At 44.5% G+C, this 24,701-nt stretch overlaps 7 protein-coding genes across 8 annotated transcripts in view; 3 read left to right on the forward strand and 4 right to left on the reverse strand.

Annotated features, from left to right (window-relative positions):
• The window catches only part of LOC117150624 (short neuropeptide F), a 28,847-nt gene extending 23,406 nt beyond the window's left edge, over positions 1 to 5,441 (forward strand). Inside the window, exons 2-5 of the mRNA XM_033317594.1 lie at positions 3,182 to 3,326; positions 3,384 to 3,838; positions 3,970 to 4,200; positions 4,263 to 5,441. Of these exons, the coding sequence (XP_033173485.1) occupies positions 3,218 to 3,326; positions 3,384 to 3,838; positions 3,970 to 4,200; positions 4,263 to 4,310 (843 nt within the window). The 5' untranslated portion in view covers positions 3,182 to 3,217 and the 3' untranslated portion in view covers positions 4,311 to 5,441. The remainder of the gene's footprint in view (positions 1 to 3,181; positions 3,327 to 3,383; positions 3,839 to 3,969; positions 4,201 to 4,262) is intronic.
• A 1,779-nt stretch (positions 5,442 to 7,220) lies between these two features.
• On the reverse strand, positions 7,221 to 10,019 carry LOC117146571 (condensin complex subunit 2). Its single transcript, XM_033312874.1, has 3 exons — positions 9,472 to 10,019; positions 7,865 to 9,409; positions 7,221 to 7,805 (listed from the first exon to the last, which is right to left on the reverse strand). Exons 1-3 carry the CDS (start codon positions 9,775 to 9,777, stop codon positions 7,461 to 7,463), a joined length of 2,196 nt encoding a protein of 731 aa, XP_033168765.1. The 5' UTR covers positions 9,778 to 10,019; the 3' UTR covers positions 7,221 to 7,460.
• A 516-nt stretch (positions 10,020 to 10,535) lies between these two features.
• On the forward strand, positions 10,536 to 13,418 carry LOC117142149 (ovarian-specific serine/threonine-protein kinase Lok). Of its 2 annotated transcripts, none has more exons than XM_033306038.1 (7): positions 10,536 to 10,763; positions 10,825 to 11,106; positions 11,191 to 11,348; positions 11,581 to 11,689; positions 11,770 to 12,207; positions 12,397 to 12,631; positions 12,694 to 13,418. In XM_033306038.1, the coding sequence occupies exons 2-7, from the start codon at positions 10,920 to 10,922 to the stop codon at positions 12,995 to 12,997; spliced, it is 1,431 nt and encodes a 476-aa protein (XP_033161929.1). In that variant the 5' UTR covers positions 10,536 to 10,763; positions 10,825 to 10,919; the 3' UTR covers positions 12,998 to 13,418. The 2 variants fall into 2 exon arrangements, with proteins under 2 accessions (XP_033161929.1, XP_033161930.1); XM_033306039.1 differs by having other exon boundaries at positions 10,537 to 10,763; positions 10,825 to 11,055.
• LOC117142175 (protein valois) lies at positions 13,276 to 14,730 on the reverse strand. The gene is made up of 3 exons (XM_033306040.1): positions 14,088 to 14,730; positions 13,655 to 14,031; positions 13,276 to 13,602 (listed from the first exon to the last, which is right to left on the reverse strand). The coding sequence occupies exons 1-3, from the start codon at positions 14,625 to 14,627 to the stop codon at positions 13,416 to 13,418; spliced, it is 1,104 nt and encodes a 367-aa protein (XP_033161931.1). The 5' UTR covers positions 14,628 to 14,730; the 3' UTR covers positions 13,276 to 13,415.
• A 672-nt stretch (positions 14,731 to 15,402) lies between these two features.
• LOC117138409 (alkaline ceramidase) lies at positions 15,403 to 22,827 on the forward strand. The gene is made up of 5 exons (XM_033300490.1): positions 15,403 to 15,913; positions 18,107 to 18,363; positions 18,432 to 18,569; positions 21,462 to 21,754; positions 22,485 to 22,827. Exons 1-5 carry the CDS (start codon positions 15,776 to 15,778, stop codon positions 22,559 to 22,561), a joined length of 903 nt encoding a protein of 300 aa, XP_033156381.1. The 5' UTR covers positions 15,403 to 15,775; the 3' UTR covers positions 22,562 to 22,827.
• LOC117138398 lies at positions 19,079 to 21,530 on the reverse strand. Its single transcript, XM_033300478.1, has 3 exons — positions 21,438 to 21,530; positions 20,943 to 21,380; positions 19,079 to 20,752 (listed from the first exon to the last, which is right to left on the reverse strand). The coding sequence occupies exons 2-3, from the start codon at positions 21,365 to 21,367 to the stop codon at positions 19,183 to 19,185; spliced, it is 1,995 nt and encodes a 664-aa protein (XP_033156369.1). The 5' UTR covers positions 21,368 to 21,380; positions 21,438 to 21,530; the 3' UTR covers positions 19,079 to 19,182.
• On the reverse strand, positions 22,823 to 24,578 carry LOC117138414 (6-pyruvoyl tetrahydrobiopterin synthase). Its single transcript, XM_033300505.1, has 5 exons — positions 24,474 to 24,578; positions 24,041 to 24,409; positions 23,854 to 23,933; positions 23,297 to 23,442; positions 22,823 to 23,231 (listed from the first exon to the last, which is right to left on the reverse strand). The coding sequence occupies exons 2-5, from the start codon at positions 24,106 to 24,108 to the stop codon at positions 23,019 to 23,021; spliced, it is 507 nt and encodes a 168-aa protein (XP_033156396.1). The 5' UTR covers positions 24,109 to 24,409; positions 24,474 to 24,578; the 3' UTR covers positions 22,823 to 23,018.
• Between the last annotated feature and the right edge of the window lie 123 nt (positions 24,579 to 24,701).

Genomic DNA, 24,701 nt, shown 5'->3' on the forward strand with positions numbered 1-24,701 from the left:
ACTAACCACATGGCTGGCGCAGCACAACGGGGCGTATGATTAACGCCCAAAAGCCACAAAGTAGGCAGCACGAAAACCACAAAATGTCAGCCAGCAGCAGCGGCAGCAAAGGCTCATCAAATATGTTGATAAAACACAAAAGATTACAACGGAGCTGGTTTAGGGAAAAGGGTCCCAGGACCAGAGAGCACCACCAGACCAGCCGGACCAGGACGAAGGCATCTAATGTGTTTGTCAAAACGTTTTAATGCCCCATCCAGGGGCTGGGGTCCCATAAAGCCAGCCAGATAGCCGGGCACAGTAACCTTTTTTTTTGGGGCAATAGTTAAAGGTTCTTGGGTCCGGCTGACCAGCACCAGATGACCTTTTTCGCACAGCGAAATAAAAATTGTGAATAAAAGGCAAATAAAATTTGTGTGTCACACAAATAAGGGGGCGAAAAGCCTCGTCAAAGTCTCGACATGAGCAAAAAACAACCTGTTGTGCGTGTGTGTGTGGGTAGGGTGTGTGTGTTGGTTGGTTGGGTATGCGTGTGCGTGTGCGAAGGTCTGTGTTTCGGGGGCGTTAAATGTATTAGTTGGGCTATGCCCTAAAGGCTATTTAAACGTCGTCAATGTGTTTTTCACGCTTCGCTTCAGAAGCCGTTGGGGGAAAAATCACACTACCCAACATAGAAGAGGATGAAATACCTCATATTTACACATACATTCAGCACTAAAGGGTACTCGATAGCTTACTCTTATGACTGTATTATCCCTATTTATGAGTCTATGATCAGTTTAAGTAAGCTCACTAGCTTACAAGATCAAACGCTTCCTAAGAATTCTTTGTGTTTTGAAATACTCATACCTTGGTGTTGAGTGTTTTGGGATAAACTGCTCAAAGAGGCCCTCGATGCTCAACAATGTGTTAATGGGATTGCTTATTATGTGTCAATCAAGCGATTTTCCCAGCCCAATTCCAGACCCCGAAAATATTCGTCATGTCATGTACCATTTATGGCTTGACGCATTGTTTTTTAAAGCCTGCTAAGCCGTGATCTTTCCTCGATGGCCACCAAGGAGCGGCACATTCGGACGTAAATAGCATCATTATCTAGGAGACATCGCACAACTCATTCGTCATTCGTCAAAAGCCAACAAGAAGGCGTCCCCAGAGAACGATGATAAATCACTTTCAATTTTGACAAACGTCCCAAATGTCGCGCAGTCTAGGAGCACATTTCATCGGCCAAACGCCCACTTGCTAGCCCGGCAGATACCAAATTTCCATACCAATGCCGGAGTGGTCGGACTCCGCCGGGCAATTGGCCAACGCATCCGTCCAACAAATCACTCTCCGGCGGACATTTCCGAGATATCATTGGCCAAAGGCGGGTCAGGGCAGGAAAGGGGAGAGCGAAAGTCAATTCGATTAAGGCTTGGACAGACAGATCAGAAAAGATGGATGGCGGTGAACTGCAAATGGTAAATCATAAAAAAGCAGGCGGCTCTGTTATGCGATCCATTGGATGCAGTCAGTTGTTTCCACATTTTAACTTAGTTATTTATGATAAAATCACAGGGCTCCGTAAGGTGTAATTTTCTTTGGTAAAACTCACACCTTTGAATTATTTAGAAAGAGCACTTAAAATGCGCTTTTGAAAAACCTCGAACGATCCACTTATTAGCCATCATGGCGGCACTATTTCTTGGAACGTGCCTCTGTCTTAACTGCAATTCAATTTCCGGCTCGCCTTGCTGACATCACGTATACGCAGGCTATCACGTATGCGACAAGTTGCACCGCCAGGCATCAGCAGCCAGCTCCTAAGAAAATATTTCGCCAGCACTTAACGCCCCAGGCAATCCAGCTTTCTCCAGCTTTCTTCGGATGCTGCTGCAAAGGCTTAATACTCCACTTCCGGCTGCAGCGACAGCAAAAAAGAGCCAAAACAATATTTGAAAATTCAGCCCCATTCGGGGGAAAGTGTCTCTTCCTGTTGAGGAGCTGCTGTGCATAATACTGCATACTCATTTCGGGCCATTGTTCAGACACTTCCCGTCATGAGGGCTCCACTCGAGGAATACCCCCACTTTGTTGCCCTGTGTGCTCTGCCCCAAAGGTGAGCCGTCGTCTATCAGCATCCCGAACGGATTCATCACCATCTCCACCACAATCTGGATGCAATTCCCATCCCTTCGAGCCTTGCGTGTACTGGCTTCTGCTTATAAATAATTCAATTGCCTTTTTCCTGGCCTCATTCTATGTGCTGCAAAGTGAACATATGACGCCTGCAACGAATTACAAAGGACGAAAGGGATGTCCTCACATTTGATGTGAAAAACATGAGGGTCCTTTGCATTGTCTAGCTCACGTCTGTGCTGGGGACGAGCTAGAAATTGCAGTTGTATTGATTATTTTTAAATTTTTAATAATGGAAAACCAATGACCTCGGCCATTAGACAAGCCATTAACCCATGACATCATTTGGTGAAATGTGTGAATTCCGATAAAAACCGTGGCAACTAATGGTGCCATTGGCGCAGCTGTTGGGTTTTTCTGGCTCCTAACCTTTCGAGGGCTTTAACATTTTAAATACAAAAAACGCATTGAACATGTTTGAGTGTGCGGCCCCATTGAAGTGTAGTCATGAATAATATTCGCTCATAAATTGTTTGCCAGTGCTCAAAATATGTATTTCACTGCGAAAATATAAGTAAAGCCGCTTTCATCTTCAGTGTTTGCTCAATGTTCAGTGTAAGCGTTTCTTCAATGGGAAGCATATAAAAAATAGTTTACAAGTATTTTGAACTATGAACTTTGTTCTTTCATCTTTTGGCATGATAAAACACTAGTTGGAAAAATATATATTTGTCTCTTGTTGTGGAAAGGAAAATTAAGACTAAGAACTGCCGTATAAACGTGCCGAAAAAATGGAATAAATTTGAACTCCTCGTAATCTATATTCTTAATTTCAAATTAATGTAATATTAACAGAGACCATGACTAGAAATATTTAAGAAATAGATTGGAGACAAAGTTATTATTTTATTAAAATGTGACAAATATATAAGTGAAACCAATATGTAGTGCAAATGTAAAATCCATCCTACTCCCTGTGGTAACCATTATTCCGACGACAGCTGTGCATCCTTTATGCTGTATTTTTAATTTACCATCCTTGTTTTCTTTCTTACAGTTTCCCATCAACGCGAAGCAAGAGTGATAAGTGAAAATGTTTCATTTGAAGCGGGAACTGAGTCAAGGCTGCGCCTTGGCCCTCATCTGCCTGGTGTCCCTCCAGATGCAGCAGCCCGCCCAGGCGGAGGTGTCCTCGGCTCAAGGTGAGCATCCCGTGCAGCCGCCACCCGAGAAGCAATCCTCCAAAGACTCTTTTCTAGGCACTCCCCTGAGCAATCTCTATGATAATCTGCTGCAGCGCGAGTACGCCGGCCCCGTCGTCTTTCCCAACCACCAGGTGGAGCGCAAGGCCCAGCGCTCGCCCTCTCTGCGCCTCCGGTTCGGACGCAGCGATCCGGACATGCTGAACAGCATTGTGGAGAAGCGTTGGTTCGGCGACGTCAACCAGAAGCCCATCAGGTCGCCCTCCCTGCGTCTGCGCTTCGGCAGGCGGGATCCCAGTCTGCCGCAGATGCGGAGGACCGCCTATGATGACCTCCTGGAGCGGGAGCTCACCCTCAACAGCCAGCAGCAGCAGCAGTTGGGTTCCGAGCCGGACTCCGATCTGGGCGCCGACTACGACGGACTGTACGAGCGAGTGGTGCGGAAGCCACAGCGTCTTCGCTGGGGACGCAGTGTTCCCCAGTTCGAGGCAAACAACGCGGACAATGAACAAGTAATCATTTTCATTTCATCTTATTGCAACACAACCTTCTTAATGAAACCATTAGGGTGGCATATAGCACAACTTTTTAAAGTGCGAAGATCTGGCTATAGTTTTAATACCCTATATATTCCATTGGCCAGATTGAACGATCGCAGTGGTACAACTCGCTTTTGAACTCGGACAAGATGCGGCGAATGCTCGTGGCCCTCCAGCAGCAGTACGAAATTCCGGAGAACGTGGCCAGCTATGCCAACGAGGAGGACACTGATGCGGATCTGACTAACGATACGTCGGAGTTCCAAAGGGAAATCCGTAAACCAATGCGCTTGCGGTGGGGCAGGAGCACTGGCAAAGCTCCGTCAGAGCAAAAGGTATGCATGAATATTAGATCCTTATGTGTGCCCAATCCAAAGTGGTTCTTCTACAAACGTAGCACACTCCCGAGGAAACCTCATCCATCCCACCCAAGACGCAGAACTAAATTATTAGAAGCCCCGCCATGTGAAGGATCAGCAGGAGATTGGCATCAATTACAAGAAATCGTCAACAAGCTACACGGTCAATAAGATACAGAAAACATATATGCCCCGCGTCGGAAAACGTTTTTTAAACCATTTTCGAGATCGCAGCGGGCTAGAAATACACACTAATGAGCATATATACTATACAAACACACATATGTATGATTAACTTTTTTGATTTTAGCAACTATTCAAGTAAACGCAAGCTTGGAAATTTATTCTGTTGTAATCTTTAACAATGCGTAGGTAAAACAAGGTAACACAAGTTGAACTTATATTGAAGTGTATTCATTTGCAATGACTTTAATTTAATTTCATTTCATTTATTGTGCTATTTGTTCGATAATTCTGAATTTGTATTAAATCTCAAAACAGTAAAGTCTCCCTATTCCTAACATGCTCAATTAAGCAACTTTGCAACTATTTGAATGCCCGAAATCTTTTAGACTCAATGTATATAAAAAATGGAGAAACCTTTTAAAAACTAGCGCCAATTTGTTATGACAACGGTAGAATGCCATACACAACTTATTGTTCTATTAGTGACACACTTCTTGATTTCTAAACTAGTAAGCGAATTTCGATTTAACGTTACGATGGAAATGTTTGAAAAACATAGAGGCCCCCGGAAGCTGTATTACTGTAACACTTGTTATATTATGTGTGCTAAAACTTATAAATATATGTATATCAACTATTATATCATACGACTATATATATATATACGATGAGCATTGTCTATTGAAATTTTATTGATGTATTTTAATAAAAGGAGAAAACAATTACAGAGGCGAGCGAGCATAAAGCTGATTGTTGTTAGAACACTTTTGTATATTTAATTTACACCATCATTGAAATTATTGTTTAACAACTAAAACATTATGAAGAACATATACTTTGTGGTGAGCATCCATAAACAGCTGAAAATTGCGAAAACAGTTTACCGCGATATATATTAGTATATGCGCATATATACCTTTAAATGAGTGTAATATCATGAATGTAAATAAAAGAGCAGGAATAATTAAAAGCAACCATATTTTACTCGATCTATGCAACAAATAAATAACTCAGATGGAGTAAAAAACTTACAACTTGCTCTTCTCACTACTTTTTGGGCGGGTTGATTGATTGAAGCTGTCAGTTTTTGGCGATATAAATGCATATCGTCGCAGTATTACCTCCTCTTTATATATCAGGATCACTTTTTAAACTTTTTGAAATTGCCGGACAAAACTTTTTCGTGTATCTACTAAAACTGCCGGCAATTATCAACTTGGGAAGCCAAGGAGCCAACTGCTTCCCATAATGGAATTAAGCAACAAATGCAAGAAAATTAAACCAAACCGAAAGCCAAACAAGAAACAAAAACTCCGATGGCAATGGCAATGGCAGCTGGGAAATGGGAAATGGGGGGCGGGGGATAATCAAGCCAAGGACATTTGGCCTCCCACCTGTTGTGTGATGACAGTCATCGCCATTAACTCGGTTGCCACATCCTCCAGAGCGCCCATTTCCACCAGGCGAAACTCTTTGTTGATGTTTGTCCTGATAATTAACTTTTCAACTCTAATGTGCCGGAATGTGGGTTGTCTAAAATGGTTATAAGTCCGCACATGAAACATTATTTCGGTTAATTTTATGCAGGCATTGAAAATTTAACACGAAATTGCACTTTACGGGGATACAATTTTGGTGGGCGGCAGACGGGTTAGCATAATATGTTTAATTTTCACTGTGAAAAGTCATTATATTCAAAATGCATGCTCTCGAATTATTCAACAACAGTTTCTGCTACTGAAATGGAATTTGAAATGTTGGGATTTCCCTTGAAAACTGGCGAACATACGAGTGGGGGAAACTTTTTCACGGCAGCTGGTTGCAACTATAAGAACATACATAATGAGCGCAAAAACCACATTTTCCAGAAATTTCATCAATTTTATTTTTAGTTTTATTACTTTCAGCGAAAACCTAAAAATAAAGGCAAACATGGAAATCGCATCGAAATCATCCTTTTGTAGCCGTCAATTTGAACATATGCAGATTAGAATCAACTGTTAAGTTGACAACTTTGTTCAGTGTCATTCGCTAATGTCAAAAGTTTTACGAAACGTTTTCGAATGATCTGGTTGTCGATGTTTTCGTTTTTGTCTCGCATATGTACAGAGTGTAATCGGTAGATGCCAACGTTAACGTTACTTAGTATACTTGGCAAATATTTATGCAAATAATATGCAATTACACACACACACGCAAGCGGCGCCTAAAAGCGCTCTGTAAACACCGAAGTTTTCCAACAAACACAAACACACCGGCAACCAACACACACGCACGCATGTGTCCCACAAACACAGATGCAGAAGGAAAATCCTCTTCAGGAGGCGACAAAAACCACTTGCAACTAAAAACGCCTAAGGATTTCCATTCCTTTTTTCTCCATTCTACACTGTAACCAATTTTATCCACCGGAAAAGCTTCTAATCGCGAATTCTTGAGTATAAAACAAGCTACGTTTTACCATATAAATTTAAAATTATTTATTTTAAAACACCTGTTACTCAGCAGATGGAAAAAATATCACAATTTTGGAGATTTCTTATTAAAATTGTTCTCGAAAGTATTTCTGTCAGTGTCAGTACCAACACACGTATGCAAATGAAAGAGCAACAGAAACGAAAAACAATGTTAACTACTTTCCCTTCTGTCTGAGCCGCCAGCAGAATATAAACAACCAAAAATAATGCGAAAGTTTTAATTCTTTTCTGTGGAAAAAAATTAGGCATACAAGATTATATGTGGCGTTTAAATTACAGATTTTAAATGCTGTTTTGCCAAAAATACGTTTACCAATTGAGAAAATTACCCGATTAAACCAGTGAAAGTCTCTTAAATATTTCCTAATTTATTGTTTACTAACTAGTGTTTAAATCAGAACAATGCTTCGTTTGTATATAAAATTCGACTGGGGTGGGGGTATTTGTTTCAGAATACTGATACGAATTGGGAGTTAAAAGTACAGGTAAGAGATTAAGGAGTAGCCGTGTGGATAAATTGTAACAGCATTTAAGGGCAACTAGAACTAAGAATTGTAAAATAATCAAAGGAATTCAATCCAACACCTGACGAATTTGAAAGTCCTCTAAGTCCTCCTGCGGAATTAGCCGCAGTTTCAAGTCGTTGGCCAAATGCAGAACCGCATAGAATGCCACCGACGGGGACAGCGAGTCTGCCATTTTGGTCGTCAAAAGGTTGGGCAGCTTCTGATACACCTGCTGAAAACTCGCGAAACCCTTTGAATAGTGTTCGCTCTTTTTCTTGGGATGCGAGGGTATCGTCTCCTCCGGCACAGCGTTTAGCAGTTGTTTCTGTATTAGAGAGTTGCAGGACTTTTTCAGATTCTTCATGTCTATCACCTTGGCTCTCTTCGCGAATGGAACAACCACTTTGGCAACCTGCAAGTAAATTATTTTATATGGTTTTTAGAATATATGATCTTATAGTAAAGACTCACCTGCGACGGCGCACCCTCGAACTCGGTGCCGATCTCGAAGAGTGTGTTGTTGCAAGTGGCGTTCATCTGGGTGAGGCCAATCTCACCCGCGGCCATGCTTGCCTCGGCCGCTTGCTCCGCGGCAATCGCGGCAATAACGCTCACGTTGGCGGGAACGGCGTCGGTAAAATGCTCGTTGTTGAATAGCTCCTCCTGGTCATTGTCATCGTCGTGGTGCATATCCACATCCATACCGATGCCAAGATCTCCACCCTCATCCGAATCAGGTTCACCTGCGCGTTTCGACAACTTTATGCTGGGAGCGGATTCGTATTTGAAGAAAAGATCCGGGTCCAATTCGAACTTGGTGGGCAATATCAGCTTTCGGGGATCCCACTTCTTTTGGAAATTCGCCTTGCGCTGCCTTATGGTGGTGTCCAGCTGTTGGAAGAAGTTTTCCGTCACATTGCCATAGTCTAAAGCCTTGGCTCTTCGGTTGGCATTCAGATGCGTTGACTTCTTGGCTCGTTGAGTGCGAATAGGCTGGGTGTCCACCTGGCCATTGGTCTGCGAGAAAGTGCTGCGCGGGCGAGTCCGCTTGAACTTCCAGTGCGAGGGGCCGGCCCAAAACTGGGAGATCTGATCCATCGGCCTGTAGGAGTACTCTAGCTTGGAATTCCCGTCTACCGGTCGCAAATCCTCAATGAACTCTGTCTGCTTACGCAGCCGGCGGCAATTGTTGATCACCATTTGCTCCTCGGCAGTGAGCTCTTCCAGCTCATTGGAGTCCACCTCCAGAACCAGAGGCGGTGGTCCATCCAGGTCCGGCATGGGCTCACACTCGGCATTGATGTCAAAGGCCATGGAAATCTCATTTACACACATATCGTCGCCATTATCCAGACCCTCGTCTTGATCTTCATCCTGCACTGCCTCCGCTGGCTTTTCATTTGCCGTCTTGGGATTAGGCGCACTTGTGATGATGTAGCCCGTGTGCAGCGGTCGCAGATTTGATCTTTCAGCATGTGGCAGAAGTTTGCGCATAAGATTGGTGCTCATAAGTGATTCGGCTGGCCATTGTTCCATTTCAGCATTGAGCGTAGTGTGGTCCTGGACCTCCTCGGTGGACTCTTCGCTGTTCCAAAAATTGTAGGTGGTACGCAAGCGCAATTCAGAGTCGAAACTAGGAAGAATGTTGTGCATCAGACGATTGGAAGCATTTATGGAGCCCACAGTGGAGTTCAGCTTGCCAAACACAGGATCCTGCAAGGGAGCCGTATCCAGCCGGCTGTTCAGCGTATCTCTGTTTTTGGTCACGGTGGATATGGGCTTCTTTTGTCGTTTGGGCTTCGGTGCTGCTTCTTTTGCTGCCTGTTGCGCTGAGTCCTGTCCCTCGCCAGTAGCCTGTTCGCCTTGGGTTCCATCATCATCCTCGGCAGCATTTATTTGCTTATCCGTAAGAGTTCGAGCACTCAAGCCAGCTGAAATGCGCATGGCGTCCAAGTAGATGGAGTCCACACGCAGGCCGTAAACCTTGGAAGAGGCTTCTAAAGAGGAACCAGCCATCTAGGGTATAAAATTAACATGAAATTAATTCTTTTACATTAACTGAATGAGGCAAGACCCACCTTGAAGTTGCTCATGCGCTTGTGATGGTGATCCAGCAGATTGGCCAACGAATCGATGAGCATCAGGTTCCAGGCGTTGTCCTTGCTCACTTTGTTGCCATTGTAGAGCTCCAAGCAGTTCTTGATGGTCTCATTATCCTCGATGGACTCGAGAGTGCTCGACCGGTGATGCTGCTGCAGAAGCGTGCGACGTCGGGCTTCCCGCCTTTCCGCCTCGTCGTCGTTAAAGGGGGTTAGCATGCGGGACACCCCCTCCTGACCAACCGCGGACCGCCTGAGCGGAGTTTCTAAGCGGGGCAGAGTCATCCTTTCAAGGAAGTGGATAAATCAGAGGTAAAGTCAGAGAACAGCACAAGGAATTTTAGTTGCCGGAGGCTGGTGGTTTTGGAGAGTGTTTATAAGCACATTCACTTTCAATAATAGCTGGGATCCCAATTAGTTTGGAAATTTTTTGTTGATTTGTTGATTGTATTTTGTCTATTTCTGTTTTTGCGCTGGTATTGGTACTAGTTTACAGTTTCTTTCAAACGACGCCGCAATTTAGGGCTGCATTTCAGTGTTGGTTAAATCTAAAGTTGTGCCAAGCTAGCTAGAAAAAAGAAAGACGAAAATCGCTAAAGAATTAGCTATAAAGTACTGCGGCATGAAATAAACTAGTATAAACATGATTAAGAATTTTATCATGTGAAGAAAATTAAATAAACAAACAAATTTACACTTTAAGCTTCGAAATCGAATAAAAACACAGAAGATAACAATAAAATTTCTTTTAGCTTAGGGCTGCACAGGTAGTGCCAGGGCTAAATGGATTTCAACAATGGAGAGCCGTTAAATTTCAAATACACGTACCTCATTCAAAAAAACTACGGTCTGTAAAGGGTTGAATCTTTTTCAATACTTTTAAAGTTCATCCTTAACAAAATTTGTTTTTATAGTATTTTTTTTTTTTGGCAATAAATTCTAAAGCTATACAAATAAGTAATATTTAGTTTGTAAAAACCCTTCATCGGTCCTTGCGACTCTTGCCAACACTGGCGCTGATAACCACTCCATCCCTGGAAGGCGGCAACTCGTACACACACTGTCGCAGAAGTTGGATCCGCTCGCGCAGTTCACATCGAACCAATGTCGTGATTTTTGTTAGTTTTCGTTGTTTTCGTCTGATAAACTCTAAATAACCAATCGCCAAAGTTGCGCGCAAAGCTCGATGTAATCCAATAGGGCAGAAGAAACGCTCTGAGATTCAAAACCGCATATAGGATCTATAGCTTTTCCGAAGATCAACTCTCCGTGTATGTGTGCATTTCTGCCTGTGGTAGTGCTGGAGTAACTGGACATTTCGAATTTACGCAGTTCCAGCGAAACCTAACGGGTTTTTCAGTTCGACTTGCGGAATAGCAGGAATACGAGATTACGGGGCTACGGAGTTTCGGAGTTTTGGAATCACCATGGCACGCGACACACAAGGAACGCAGGGAACCCAGAGTCAGGCCTCCAATATCTGGACGCAGGTGGAGAGCCAGCCGATGGAGAAGATCGTCTGGGGTCGATTGTACGGCAAGAACATTAAGATCAAATCGCTGGGTACGAGTTCAAAATACCGAATCCTTTATACGCATTCGTCCTTTTCTGTTGGTAACCACATTTCCGCCTGTTTTGTGTGCTCATTACGTGTGCTCCTCATGTATTAAATGCAATCCCATGCTGAACTGTTTCCAGATCTCAACAACGACGAGTTCACCGCAGGACGAGGGGAGGCCAACGACTTGATCCTCACGCTCAACGATTTGCCCGAGAAAATCCTGACGCGCATTTCCAAAGTGCATTTTATCATAAAGCGGGCAAACTGCGAGCTTACCAATCCAGTTTATATTCAGGTAGGCGGTAGTTCCAAACCCAAAAGTTTTGAAGGGAGTCTTGAAAAAAGAAAGCAAATTAAGAATCCACAAGAGCATAATTCAAATTTAGTTTTACCTGCATTTTGTTGAGATTATCAAAAAAAAGGTAACTTCAATATTTAATATTTCCCACAATTAAGTTAGAAAAAGAAGTTAATATAATTCGGTATATTATTTCCATGTAGTAACCTTGTTTCTGCCCATTTCGCAGGATCTCTCACGCAACGGGACGTTTGTGAATAACGAAAAAATTGGCACAAACAGGATGCGAATCCTAAAGAATGACGACGTAATTTCCCTGTCCCACCCAACGTACAAAGGTAAGCGATCGACAAGCAGGTATAGCTATCGACAAGGACTCGCAAGTAATTTTATGTTGTGCACCTGCCCTCCCTTGTAGCCTTTGTATTCAAGGATCTCAGCCCGAATGAGTCGATCGGCCTTCCCGAGGAGATTAACAAGACGTATTATGTAAATCGCAAGCTGGGATCAGGAGCGTATGGACTGGTGCGTTTGGTCTATGACACCCGCACCTGCCAGCAGTTTGCGATGAAAATCGTTAAGAAGAATATGCTCTCTGGGGCGCGACCCAGCACCAATTTCAGTGATCCCGACCGGGTGCTCAACGAAGCCAAGATTATGAAGAATCTTTCCCATCCGTGCGTGGTTCGCATGCACGACATCGTGGACAAGCCGGATTCTGTGTATATGGTGCTGGAGTTTATGCGCGGCGGCGACCTGCTCAACCGGATCATCAGCAACAAACTACTCAGCGAGAACACCTCGAAGCTTTACTTTTACCAAATGTGCCATGCCGTCAAGTACCTACACGATCGGGGTAAAACAAATTAGTTTTAATTGGGTTCGAATGTGTTGCTGATTAAGCAAGCCGTTTATTTCTGTTGTGCAAATAAGTAAGTCATGGGAATGGGCATTGAAAACGCCCTTAACTGCAAATCATTCCTGCGCCTTAACAAATTTGCTACACAGCAATCGAACTATTCATCTAGTAGTTTCTACCTTTTAGGCATCACCCATCGTGACCTCAAGCCAGACAATGTTTTGCTGGAGACCAATGACGAGGAGACCCTGCTAAAGGTCTCCGATTTCGGGCTGAGTAAGTTTGTGCAGAAAGACTCGGTTATGCGAACGCTATGTGGCACTCCTCTCTACGTGGCCCCTGAGGTGCTGATTACCGGCGGCCGAGAAGCCTACACCAAGAAAGTGGACATTTGGAGCTTGGGAGTGGTGCTCTTTACTTGGTAAGTCAATCTGTTGCTATTATCCTACGAAGATTACTTAGTAATTTACTCATATCTTGCAGCCTTAGTGGCACTCTGCCCTTTTCGGACGAGTACGGCACCCCGGCGGCCCAGCAAATAAAGAAGGGCAGATTCGCGTACGGACACCCTTCTTGGAAGGGTGTCTCGCAGCGCGCCAAGCTGCTGATCAACCAAATGCTCATTGTGGATCCCGAGCGGCGACCCTCAATCGACGACGTTTTGCAGAGCAGCTGGCTGCGCGATGCGCCCATGCTGCAGAAGGCGAAGAGGCTGATGAAGCTCGATGGCATGGAAATCGAGGAGGAGAACTTCCTTGAGCCACCCACCAAGCGATCGCGACGCTAGGTTTCGTTCCGTTTCTAGGTGTTTCCATCGTTAATACGTGAGGGTCGAGGCGCGAAAAGGTTTTAATTTTCTGGAAAAATTAAGCGACAACATTTTTCCCAAAACGCCGACACCGCCGCATCCGAGTGTATTGGCGAATTTAAGTATTTTTTGCGGTTGTTAATTTTTACGTGTTGTCTAGTGTAAGTTTCATCGCCCAAGCCCGGCTTATCCTGTAAAAATGCATTTGAAACTGGGCTCTCGCTTCACAATTTTTTTAAGATTCCTATCGATTTGAATTCTGCCATTCCATTGGACTATTATTACGATTTATTACTTGTAACTGTTCAATAACTATAAGTGTTAAATGTAAGAATGACTCTTCAGCAAACCATTCAGCTTTTTGAAATAAAGCCATTGAATTTGTTCGCCAGCAAAATTATTTGATCGCGTGCGTCACCATTTTGCGGCCATGTCCAATGGTGATGAGGGTGCTATCATCGGTCCAAACGGCATCAGTTAGGCGAGAATGGGTGTCCTGGTGCGTGTAGATGAACTCATGGCCCGCCTGCACATTGGCCACTTTCACGGAGGCGGGGAAATTGCTCATCGCAGCCAGATAGGGCCTGAAAATATGTGTGTTAATGCAAATCGCCATTGTTTCGGCTAAACTCGTACCCATTGATTATGAGCTGGGCGACATGGCCCTTGTCGAAGTATTCCCTGGTTTCCGCCAGTTTTCGTGGCACTCGAATGTCCAGAGTATGAACCCTGCCGTCGTAGTCCCCGAGATAGATGTGATTGTCACCCTGCAGCTCCGAGGCAGCGGCCCAGGCGGCACTGGTGAAGCTCAGCACGTGGCTGGCATCCGCATAGAGGCACGTGGAAGATGGAGCCGCTGCCCGGACATCCCAAAGGCGGGCACAGCCGCCACGATCACAGGTCACAAACTTGTCGGCCGAAGCTTCGGATGTGGCCAGGGCAGTCAACTTGTCGGTATGCGAGGAGCGCGATCTGTAGGTACTCACCATATCGGCGCCCGAGAGATCCCAGACCTGCAAGAGTGTTACCTTTGTACATTTCCATACATCCACTCCACATTTATACATACATTGAGGGTGCCGTCCGCTGAACCCGAAACGGCCGTGCGGGGTTCCGCCTTGAAGACGCTCAGTTGGCTGATGGGCGTGGGATGCGCGCTGGACTCGCCCACGAGGAAGAGGCAGTAAAGTGACTGAGAATCTCGCACTTTGGAGTATGTAGACCAGGCCTGGAGTCGCGTATCCCCAAGGGCCACCAGTAGGACATCATCCTCGGCGTAGCGCACAATATTCACCGTGTGCTCCGCCTGCAACTTGAAGTTCGCCGAGTCCACAGTCATGTGGTGCATCTGGTCGCGCCCGTAGCCGAACAACATGCCCCACCAGTGGCGTCCTTCGCGTCGGTTGGTGGCCAGGGCCAGGTGGTTGTGATCATTGATGGCGATGCTGTCCCAGCAGTCGTGCAGTCGCGGCGAAAGGTTTTCCAATCGCGCGTTCAGGTCCGCAACGTTGAGGTTCGGGTACTCCAGATTCCCGGCCAGCTCCAGTGCCGGCGGAGGCTGGTGGGTCACCGGAGTGCGGTACAGCTCCGAGATGCGTTGCGGGAACATCGTTTCTCACTCAAGATTCCGTAAAGCAACCGAGAAGTGGCCAAGTGAGGAAGTCAAAGCAACGAGCCCGGCAAGACCAGATACATCGATTTGTGTACCAATCGAACTATCGATATTATTAGACATCAAGATTAGAGACAATCGCACGAGCTGGATACTCTGGAATTCATAATTTGATTGGTTTATTCAAAATGAATTCCTTTAGACATTAATATCAGTTCTACGAGATCGGAAAAATGTATTCTAACCTATTTTTTAATACAAATGCGCTTCTTTTCGAGGTGAGATGAAAGTGACGATTAATAGAAAGACTTTTAAAATACGTTTTACAACTATGCGTTTTTTTTACTATTTTTATTTATTTTCGAATTGACCACTTTTTGTGAGCATCATCACTACGAGGACATACAAAATGATGATAGTTTTTCATTTATTTATTGGTTAAAGGGTTGGATAAAGACCCGGAACAAGTTCAGAATTCTTTACTCATTTTTGATAAAATTGTGAATGATTGATAATTTTCAAGTACAACCCTTTAAAATGTTATAAAATATATATTTCTTAGTATAACAATAAAACATACGCTGCAGGAGTTCCCAAATTGGCAGTTAATTAAAAATCGAGAATGGCGCACCTTACAAATTCAAAGTTTCTACATTACATTTACATATCACATTGTTTAACGGTATAGTTGTGAGCAACGGTATTTTTTAGGGGATTTCCCGCCACTATGGACATTTACCGTTCGCTTGCACGCGGTCACACAGTGGTTATTTTTGTTTATTATTATCGCGTCGCTCGTTGCGCGCTGGTTTACTTTTTGAAAAGTGCGTTCCTAGCGCGAGTGGTCAGCGTCCCAAACGTCGTAGATTCCATCGCCTGAGCCACCAAGAACAAACTATTTCCTTACATAACTGCGGAATACTTCGACTCAGCAGAGAGCCACGCCACGGAAGGCAGTCAACAAAGACACGCAAGTGCTTGCACACACTGGGCTATTATGCAAATTGCGCCACTGCAGCTGGTCTAAGAGTGCAAGGAAGGGGGACCGAGCAACACACACACAAAGTGCCTGCGCAGAACGAGCGCAACCGCCTCCCCAATCAGCTGTGATCTCTGCGGTCGGGCCTCCATCGAGTGGGTGGAGAATGGGCGGGATGGGGGGCGGCGGGCTGCTGGACATCTACTCCATGGCCTGGGAGCACCTGAGACCCGGAAGCTCGCCCGTCGACTGGTGCGAAGGCAATTACTTGATTTCATCCAACATCGCCGAGTTCGTGAACACGGTGCGTATGTGCGATTTATTCAACGTATGTAATTTGTGCGCTCTGCTCTCGCTGCCCCACTTAGTTGGCCCCGCAGTGGTCGCAGTTGCTCTTCTCACCCCTTCGCAGACAGCTGCTAGTTTTCCCTTTGATTAGGCCTTGACCTTTTTAGAGCGAGAGCGACTGGCAACGTAAACAAAAGATGCTGCTTGCCACGCTTCGTTTGCTCTGGTTGCACGAAGGGGTGGGCGGGGGTAATTTTCGCAGTGCGACACCCGGAAAATGCAGTTTTCTTATCGCCCTGAGCGTCACACCTGTCCGATCGATATGAATCTTGGTATGCGGACAGGGCAAAGCATAACCAACACTTTGTCCTCGGACTGGAAACTTGTGTCTCTTCAGACTTGACTGCTGCACGCACTTAAAACTTAGTCCTGCTTGGGCTAGCTTCTCTCATTTGGTTGTTATCATTACTTTCTCCGGTTCGAATGCATGTAATGCCTTAACTATTTATATAATTACTTTTAACCCGGCTGTCCGATGTTCTTAGATTTGAAATATGTAGATTAAACGCTCGCCATTGGTTTTAGTTAATCAGCCGTTTGCATTTCTCATTATAGTAAAACAGTCTAAACAAATAGCTGTGCTTTTGGTAATCCGCATTAAAATAAGCGTTCTTACACTCGTAACTCGATATGCGACGGACTCACTTTCATTAGGCCTTATCAATGCTAATCGTCTGATGCTAACCATTGATAGAAACGCTGTTTACGAAAACAACGCACTAAAAGTGGATCAAAACAACATTTGTTTTGATATTCTATATAACAATATAAATATCTGCAAACTCTAAATTCGTAACTAAGATTAAGGGGAATTCGTTTCTTTGCGTATCTAATCGCAATTAGTTTATTTAAGATGTTAGAAATGTAAATTAGCCCCTTAAATAATTTTCCAGCTTAATAGTTATCATGCCCATCAACAAATAGAACGTTCTCATAGTGAACTCAAGTCCAAAAGGTTATCGGAGCCCCCATATTTTCCCAACGCGATGACAATAGTATGTCGTAACTTACAATCTTGCGTTTCAAATAGAACGCAGTATCATCAGTTCGGTCAATGTGAACTGGGGGAGCCCTAAGTTACTTCGTAGAACGGCCTTTAATGTGGTGCAGATACACTTCCGCTGGCTAACGATAATGGGAATGGCTTTTAATTGATTTGGTCGACATGAGTAATCGTTCGCCGTGGGCCAGTGAAGTGCACACCACTTGGAACGCATTTCGGCTTTGTTTCCACTGAGTTCGCTCAGCAAACGGAGTGAATAACCCCGGTCTTGATGACACTCTGCTGCACAATAGCCAGCGGCACTTGTGATGAAATCGTTAATATCTTTATAGTGGGAAGTGTGAATGATTGCGGCCTATCCCGGTTTCTTATCACTCACTGGTTTTAATAGAATACGCATATGTTAATGCTGTTCCATGCACCCTTTAGATGTGATAATTGCTCCACTTCTCGCCCAGTTGCCCACTCAAAATGCTTTCTGTTCATTCAATTTGTTCACACATTTACGTGACACAGTGCAAATTGCCCAAGTGACACGTAAAAATGGAGCAAACACAATTAATTATTTAGACAGCCCACTGGGAGCCAGATGGGCATTATTTTGAGATATGCACAAAGCAAATAGGAAACGTTGTCATAAAACTCTACTAGAAAAAAGATAATAATTTCTCCGGTTTCTTGCAGATTAAAGTGCATACAAAATTGGCTGAAAAGTATCTAACAGGTAGAAGGAAGCATTTCCGATCCTAGAAAAGAACTATATTCTTGATCATGATCACTAGCATACGTATGAACTTTAAGATTGAAAAGAGATTCGGATTCTTCATTTGGATGCAGATTCCGTTCGGAGATATTTTGAATTGTACTTTAGTTAATCAATGCACATCTACGTACTAAGATCAGTTTACTGGTTGTCTATTTTAAGCCTCTTTACAGTTATCTAAAAGCTAATTGGACTGACTGAGTATCTGCTTGCTACAGCACTTTCATTGCCCAAGTACAGGGTATATTATAGTCGCGATACTTGATCATGACGTTCTCCCTTGTTTAATTTTAAGTGGCACACTAATTGAAATATAATCAACACAATTACATTGAAGGAATGATAAATATTAAAAAGCCGTTCCTCTGTTTTTGTTTCAACAGTTTAGCAACTTTCTGTTCATCCTACTGCCGCCCGTCCTGATAATGCTCTTCAAGGAGTACGGACGCTTTGTGACGCCCGGAATCCACGTCATCTGGGTGCTGCTCATCGTGGTTGGCCTGAGTTCGATGTACTTCCACGCCACCCTCAGTCTAATTGGCCAGCTGCTGGACGAACTGGCCATCCTCTGGGTCTTCATGGCGGCCTTTTCGCTCTTCTATCCGAAGCGCTACTATCCCAAGTTCGTGAAAAACGATCGGTAAGCACTGTGATCCCCTACGGCTGGCACTATCTAAATCCCCGACTTTCGGTTTCCTTTGTTCCCAGCAAAACCTTCAGTTGGCTCATGCTCTTGTCGGCGATTGCAGCAACGGGCTTGTCATGGTGGAAGCCCATTGTTAACGCCTTTGTTCTCATGTTCATGAGTGTGCCGACCATGGTAATGCTCTACACAGAGCTGCAGAGGTAAGTTCACCTAGCCACTACACAACTCGTAAATCTGAGGGTCTTACCGATAAGCAGGAGGCTCTGATTTCCCGCCTGGTGACCCGAAATGAACCGAAAAGCACATAAATCATGTATCCTATCATCACTCATCCCTGCTATCACGTATGCGATTTTGTTTTATCTTTGGGAGCAAGTGTACTGCGCGAGGTAGAAGCTATTTCAACCTTATCAGCACCTATTTACTCAGCTTTATTTTCTTTGTCATCGATGATATGTTATGGTTTGAGTAGGTCAAAGATCAAAACGAAGGGGTGTTTCCCTGCACTGGCATTCAATGTTTGGGGCCAGGAGTCGGTGCATCAATCAATCATATCAATCGATTTCAGTGTGTAATTAAGATAAACCTGGAGTAGAGTACTCTGCTCGAGGGGGCTTATTGTTTATATTGGCTCAGGTAGTCAACTAGCCACTGATTATTCCCTGTGGGACTTACAGCTGTCACAAAGTTTCGTAATGTATGACGTATCTGGGTTGCAACTATGAGGAATCGATTTATACCCTCGAATTTAATGTGGGAAAGTAGATAATTGACATAATTTCTGTCCTTATAAATTATACATTTTAGCCAGTGCTAATTAGGTCTACTTAAGCTGTCCTTGCAAATGCAATACTTCTTGGCGTTCTTGCGATTTATACAGTTGGCGTCCTTCTTGTAGGAGGTCAATCGACTCAAGTCCTCGACATCTAAGTGAAGAAGCCTTCGGGTTCGACTGTTCCAGCGCACAGTGGCCTCAAAAATTGGGTTTTTCGGGACAGTCTCGAAAACAATGATGTAAACTTGCTCGTTTTTATCAGCCGGCCGAAGTCCGTTGGACAGGATGGTTTTGCGATCTGCTTTCTCCACATAATCCAATGTGAAATTGTGGCACAGATCGCTCAGGTTATGGCTAACTAAGTGCTCATTCATTCGCTGGACAATAGCCTCGGCAATTGTGCTCACATACGGGGAATTCGTAATGGTTTCCGTGGGCTGGCAACAGCACCATTTCTCCTCGATTCCGGCCATTTGGCAAGTGCGATTGAAGGGCAGCTCGAAGAAAAGCGACTGACAGCTCTTACACTGTCTTGCCCTCAGATTATCCGGGAACTCATCTACGGACTTTCTATCTAACTGGAGCAAGTGCTGGAGCGTCATGTACACATCGTAGTTGGACGAGAGTCGATTCTGGTTCTTGCCGAGATTAGTCGCCAAATGGGGATACTTGTGCCGGAACCAGGGTGGCAAGTAGATAAACATCATCGGCATGCGCTCCTCGAAGTACCCTGTGGAAGCCCGCCTCAAAGTGTTATATCGGTGGCCATGATCACTCATCAGAATCACGATGGACTTCTGAAAGAGATTGGACTCCTCGAAGGACTTTAGATACTTCCACAGCAGGTTGTCCAGCGCAGTGGCTCCCTCGTAGTAATCGTGGGTGAAGCTGTTGCTCCATAGGAAGCCAAACATCGGGGATCTGCCCAGGAAGCGATCGATGAACTGCTGGCCAAAGTCCCAGACGTAGCTGAAGCTGAGGTGGCGACCCACGCAGTAGGCGAATCCGAAGTCCTTGGTCACTTTAAATTGTTTTTCGATGGCGAAAAGTAGAGGGCGAAGGTAGTAATCAGTTGGCTGCTTCACAAAACCCGGTTTCAGGTAGTTGAAGGTACTAATGGATGAACAATCTTCGGCGAAGGCTGTTGTGTAGTTGGCTGCCTTGAAACGCTTCCAAATGAAGTTCAGGGAGTCCAAGCAGCCCGGCTTCGTGACATCACAGTAGTCCCCTACTCCCTTTTCAGAATCCCCTGTCAGCACGGCCAGAAGATTGGGAAAGGTATTGTCGCCCACCTTATTGTAGCCCTGCATTTCGAACCAGCCGGGTTGCCTAACGAATTTGTAAACCGATGGCATTGCTCGTCGAAGATTTATGCGCGATGTGGAGTCCAGTCCCATGATCAGAACGCTCGGCTTGTGCACCTCGCTTTTGTCCTTCACGAAATCCTTGACCTTCTCCTTTGGAAGGCGGTCCTCTATGAAGGAAATGGCATCCTGTTGCAGCAGCTCCCGGTGCTTGGTCACATCCCTCACGTAGCAACTGGTGATCATGTAGTCCGTGTTGTTCGGGACGAACTGGTGCTGCTTAATGGATCGACTTCTTAGCTGACTGAAAGAAGTCCAATTTGGCTTATTAACAAAGTAGTAATTAATAAAGTACCTCTTAACTCCTTCAACAAAAATCGGAATTATATATACACCTTCAAAGATCTTAAATATCTGAATGGTATATTACTTTTGCTTCGTGTATATAACAGTTGGAAAATCGAAGGTTTACTAGAGTTTATGCTCATACTCACTTATAGGAATTGTCGGGTTTCTGGTCGGAGTTATCCCGTGAAATCTTCTGGTACTCGCACTCCAGGGTGGCATTGCCCTTCCTGTTCATAATGGGCTTGGCCAGGTGCTCGTGCACATGCAGTCGGTACCGATGAGTCTCGAAGTCGAACTCACTCGTGACCATGTCGCTGTCGTTGTGGCAATGCCTCAGCGTCCTTCGGTGGAAGTTACTCATTGTGTCCCACGTGAAGGGATTCACGGAGGGCATCTGGCACACCGGACTATGTACATAGTACTCATTAGCCCCCTGTACACTGTTCTTGTTCCAAAAGCCAAGGCATATTGTGATTAAAAGCGATTGAAAGTCCTTACGCGTCCGCGTCATGATCACCTCTGGCTTCAGCGTTTTCATTGGCGCCTCGAAAGTCTTGTTTAATAATTGCATTCACAACGCTTTGCTAATTTAACATAAAAGCATGAGCGTTTCTTTTTTAATTATAACACTTTATTAATACCCATATATATCTTTGTTCATGCAGAGTTAGTGACCAGAGGGTCTACCGCCTGGGCATCCGATCGACGACCGTCTGGGCAGTTGCGGTGTTCTGCTGGATCAATGACCGGATCTTCTGCGAGGCCTGGTCCTCGATCAATTTTCCATACCTGCACGGCTTCTGGCACATATTCATCTTCATAGCAGCCTACACGGTGCTGGTGCTGTTCGCCTACTTCTACGTGGAGTCGGAGCTGCCCCAGCGACAGCCGCTGCTGAAGTACTGGCCGAAGAACGAGTTCGAGTTCGGGATACCCTTCATTTCGATCCGGAACCCAGGTAAGGCTCTGCGCAACACCATCTAAGGACGATTCCGCCGGAGTGGAGAGGTGGCAGAGAAGTGACCAAAAACCAAGCGATAATATCGTACATGCTTTAAAACCATACACACTTATTGTAAAATTGCGGCAACGCAATTGTAGCGCACACTTTTTATATAGTTGAAACAGTTTATTAGCCATAGATGTATTTATATTAAGCAAACGAATCGGATTCGCGGTTGTACCCAAAGAGATAAGTCTGTTAACGCCTTAAGATTCGGTGCACCTGAACACTTGGGCCTAAAACAATAATGGTAGCGCCCTGCTTAGTCCATAAATGGGCGATTGCTCCGTGGAACTGGAAAGACATATCTAAAAGATGTTTATTGTTCCGTCTATCCCCTGAAATCAGTTTAATCAAAGTCTTCTAACCCGTTCTATGAGTATGAGTTACCATCAGACTGTGATATGTTATGAACTAATTCATCCCATGACTTCCAGAACAAATGGTTCCTACGCTTTCCCAAAGAGACAAAAAATCGCATTAGGTTGTCAGTACCTGAATTTGTTAATTGTTTTGTGGCTGTCTAATTTACGCAAACTAACCGACTAACACCTACACTAATTCTGGATTGGAAATCTACTAGCATGTAGCAGTGACCACAACTAAAACACTAACCAAAGTAGATCGTTGCTCAAAGTATTATGCAATCCAAATGATCCAACCCGCTACCTTGCTGATCCCACAGATTCGAAAGATTGGCTCGTCTACTGCAGCCTGTACATGCAGGACTATGACTATAACTACAAGCACGGAAAGAACTAAGGCAAGCAATCGGGTGGAGCGCCTTCTCCAAACAGAGACATACACAGCGTGATATAAGTTAGAGTTGCGGAAGGAGGAACAATTAAATTATTTATTAACTACAAAGCTCGCCTGCTCAGCGCGGAAACCAAATTATGTATAGCTGCCATATGGAGCGATAGCTTAGGAAGTATGTATGATTTACTTAGGCTAAACGAATGTCGACAAATGTACTGCGTTAGGAATGCAAGCTCTCTTGTTTAGTCGCAATAAAGAATAGTATTTCAGTTGCCTTTGTTTTATTCAATATTATGTTGCATAAACATATTTTACTCCTACATACTGTGTAATTCGTATAACTTTTCATTCCTTACATGGTAAGTGTCCTTTTCTACGCGCGTGCTTAAGAGGTTGGGTGAGTCTTCGCTGAGCATTGGTCCAATCAAATTCGTTAGGCGATGTCACAATCTTCGAATGTTCAATCCGAATCCGACGATATGTTGGTGCACGAATCGTGAGCGATGCGTTTGTTGATGGGGTTGTAGATGCCGTTGAGCGGATACGGGCCGCGGTAGCTGATAATGTTCTTTGGGGTCTCATGGATCTTCACCTCGTACAGCAACTCCGGCTTCTTCAGCTGCAGACGGATGTTGTCCCAGATGTAAACGGCCAGGTTTTCCGTGGTGCTGGGCTGGGGGATATGAAAGGATAGGCTCATTAGCAAGGTAAGCATTGTTGTGCTTGCCGGTTATTTACTGTATTGGCAAAGTATTCGACATCCTTGTCGAGATTCTTGTGGTCCAGGCGCTTCATAATCACAGTTTCTATAGCCTCTTTCAGCTCCGTGATGTTTAGCACCATTCCGGTTCGCCGATCGATGGGACCACGAACGGTTATCTCAACTGAAAAGACCACAAAGGATTATGAAAAGTACAACTTGCGCAGTCCATTCACACTTTTTGGTATAATCGGCATCAAGTCAAGCTTGAGTTCTTAAGGTTTAGCTAAATCCTAAATATAATCCAAATTTCTAATCAGTTGAGCACTTGCGACACTTTATGCTCGTTCAGCACCATTATTCATTATCAATTCTCGGTCGCCAGTCAACATATTGATTACCTTTGAGCGTTGAACTTGAACATGGGTTTGATAAGCGAGCTTGTCGGCCAAGGTTTTGCTATGGTTAGGCACCACTTTGGGCTCAAATTACCAGTTTAGTGGGGGGCTAAGCCCGATTGAGTCGGGGTTATGTGCTAAGTGTGGCACTTTGCAGGTAATCATGCGACTAAGTGCATCTAGAGGGTATTATTCACCTGTATAGTTGTGTCCGTGGCCGTGGAAATTGTTGCACTTGCCGAAGACTTCCAGATTCTCGGCATCGCTCAATTGGGGACTGAGGAGGAAATAGATGCAGCAATCAATTTAAATCGAACTGAATTGGTTTGCCAGCCGTGATTGAATCAGGCAATTGAATGATTCAATTTGATTCAATCTAATTACCTATGGAGACGATGACAGGCGCTGAAAGTTTCGCGGCGCGTTAAGAAGGCAACAGGTTGCTGCGACATTTCAAGTCCGATTTATACTATATATCTGAATCTGTATTTGTATCTGGATGTGGATTTATATATGCGGCTGATCAGCTGCGCGCTTCGGCACTGTTTCACAATGAATGCAAAACCTGCTTTTGAGCCGCGCTTATTTATATGGTACTTGGATCGGGGGAACAAGGAAATATAAGCCACAAATGCGGCGACTGCGAAAGTCAACACGCTCGGAACTAGTTTCTCTGAACTTTTCGAGTGCGGCTAATTGCAGCTGATTAGCGATTGATGTTGCCTCGTTTTCTGTTGCAAGTGCCTATATGTGCTGCAAAGACAGGGTGTGGTGTGCTATAGCCATGGTAATCAACTCAATTAAGCAAGGAACTCACCCTTATTTTCCTTGGATTTTCAATAATATTTACTTTTGTCTACGTTGCTCGTCAACAGCTGCTCCCGATAACAAGGCAGCGCGCAGCGGTTATCGGCCAGAGATGAGCAGTTTGTTGCCACAACTGTTCTCAGTGATTTGCATCAGCACAAATAGATTATTTTATGGGTAGGGATCCTTACAATATTAGGATTATGGATATATTTATTTATTTAAAGTGACTTTTTTG

Source organism: Drosophila mauritiana, chromosome 2L, assembly GCF_004382145.1.
Source record: "Drosophila mauritiana strain mau12 chromosome 2L, ASM438214v1, whole genome shotgun sequence".
In the NCBI taxonomy this organism is placed as follows: domain Eukaryota; kingdom Metazoa; phylum Arthropoda; class Insecta; order Diptera; family Drosophilidae; genus Drosophila; species Drosophila mauritiana.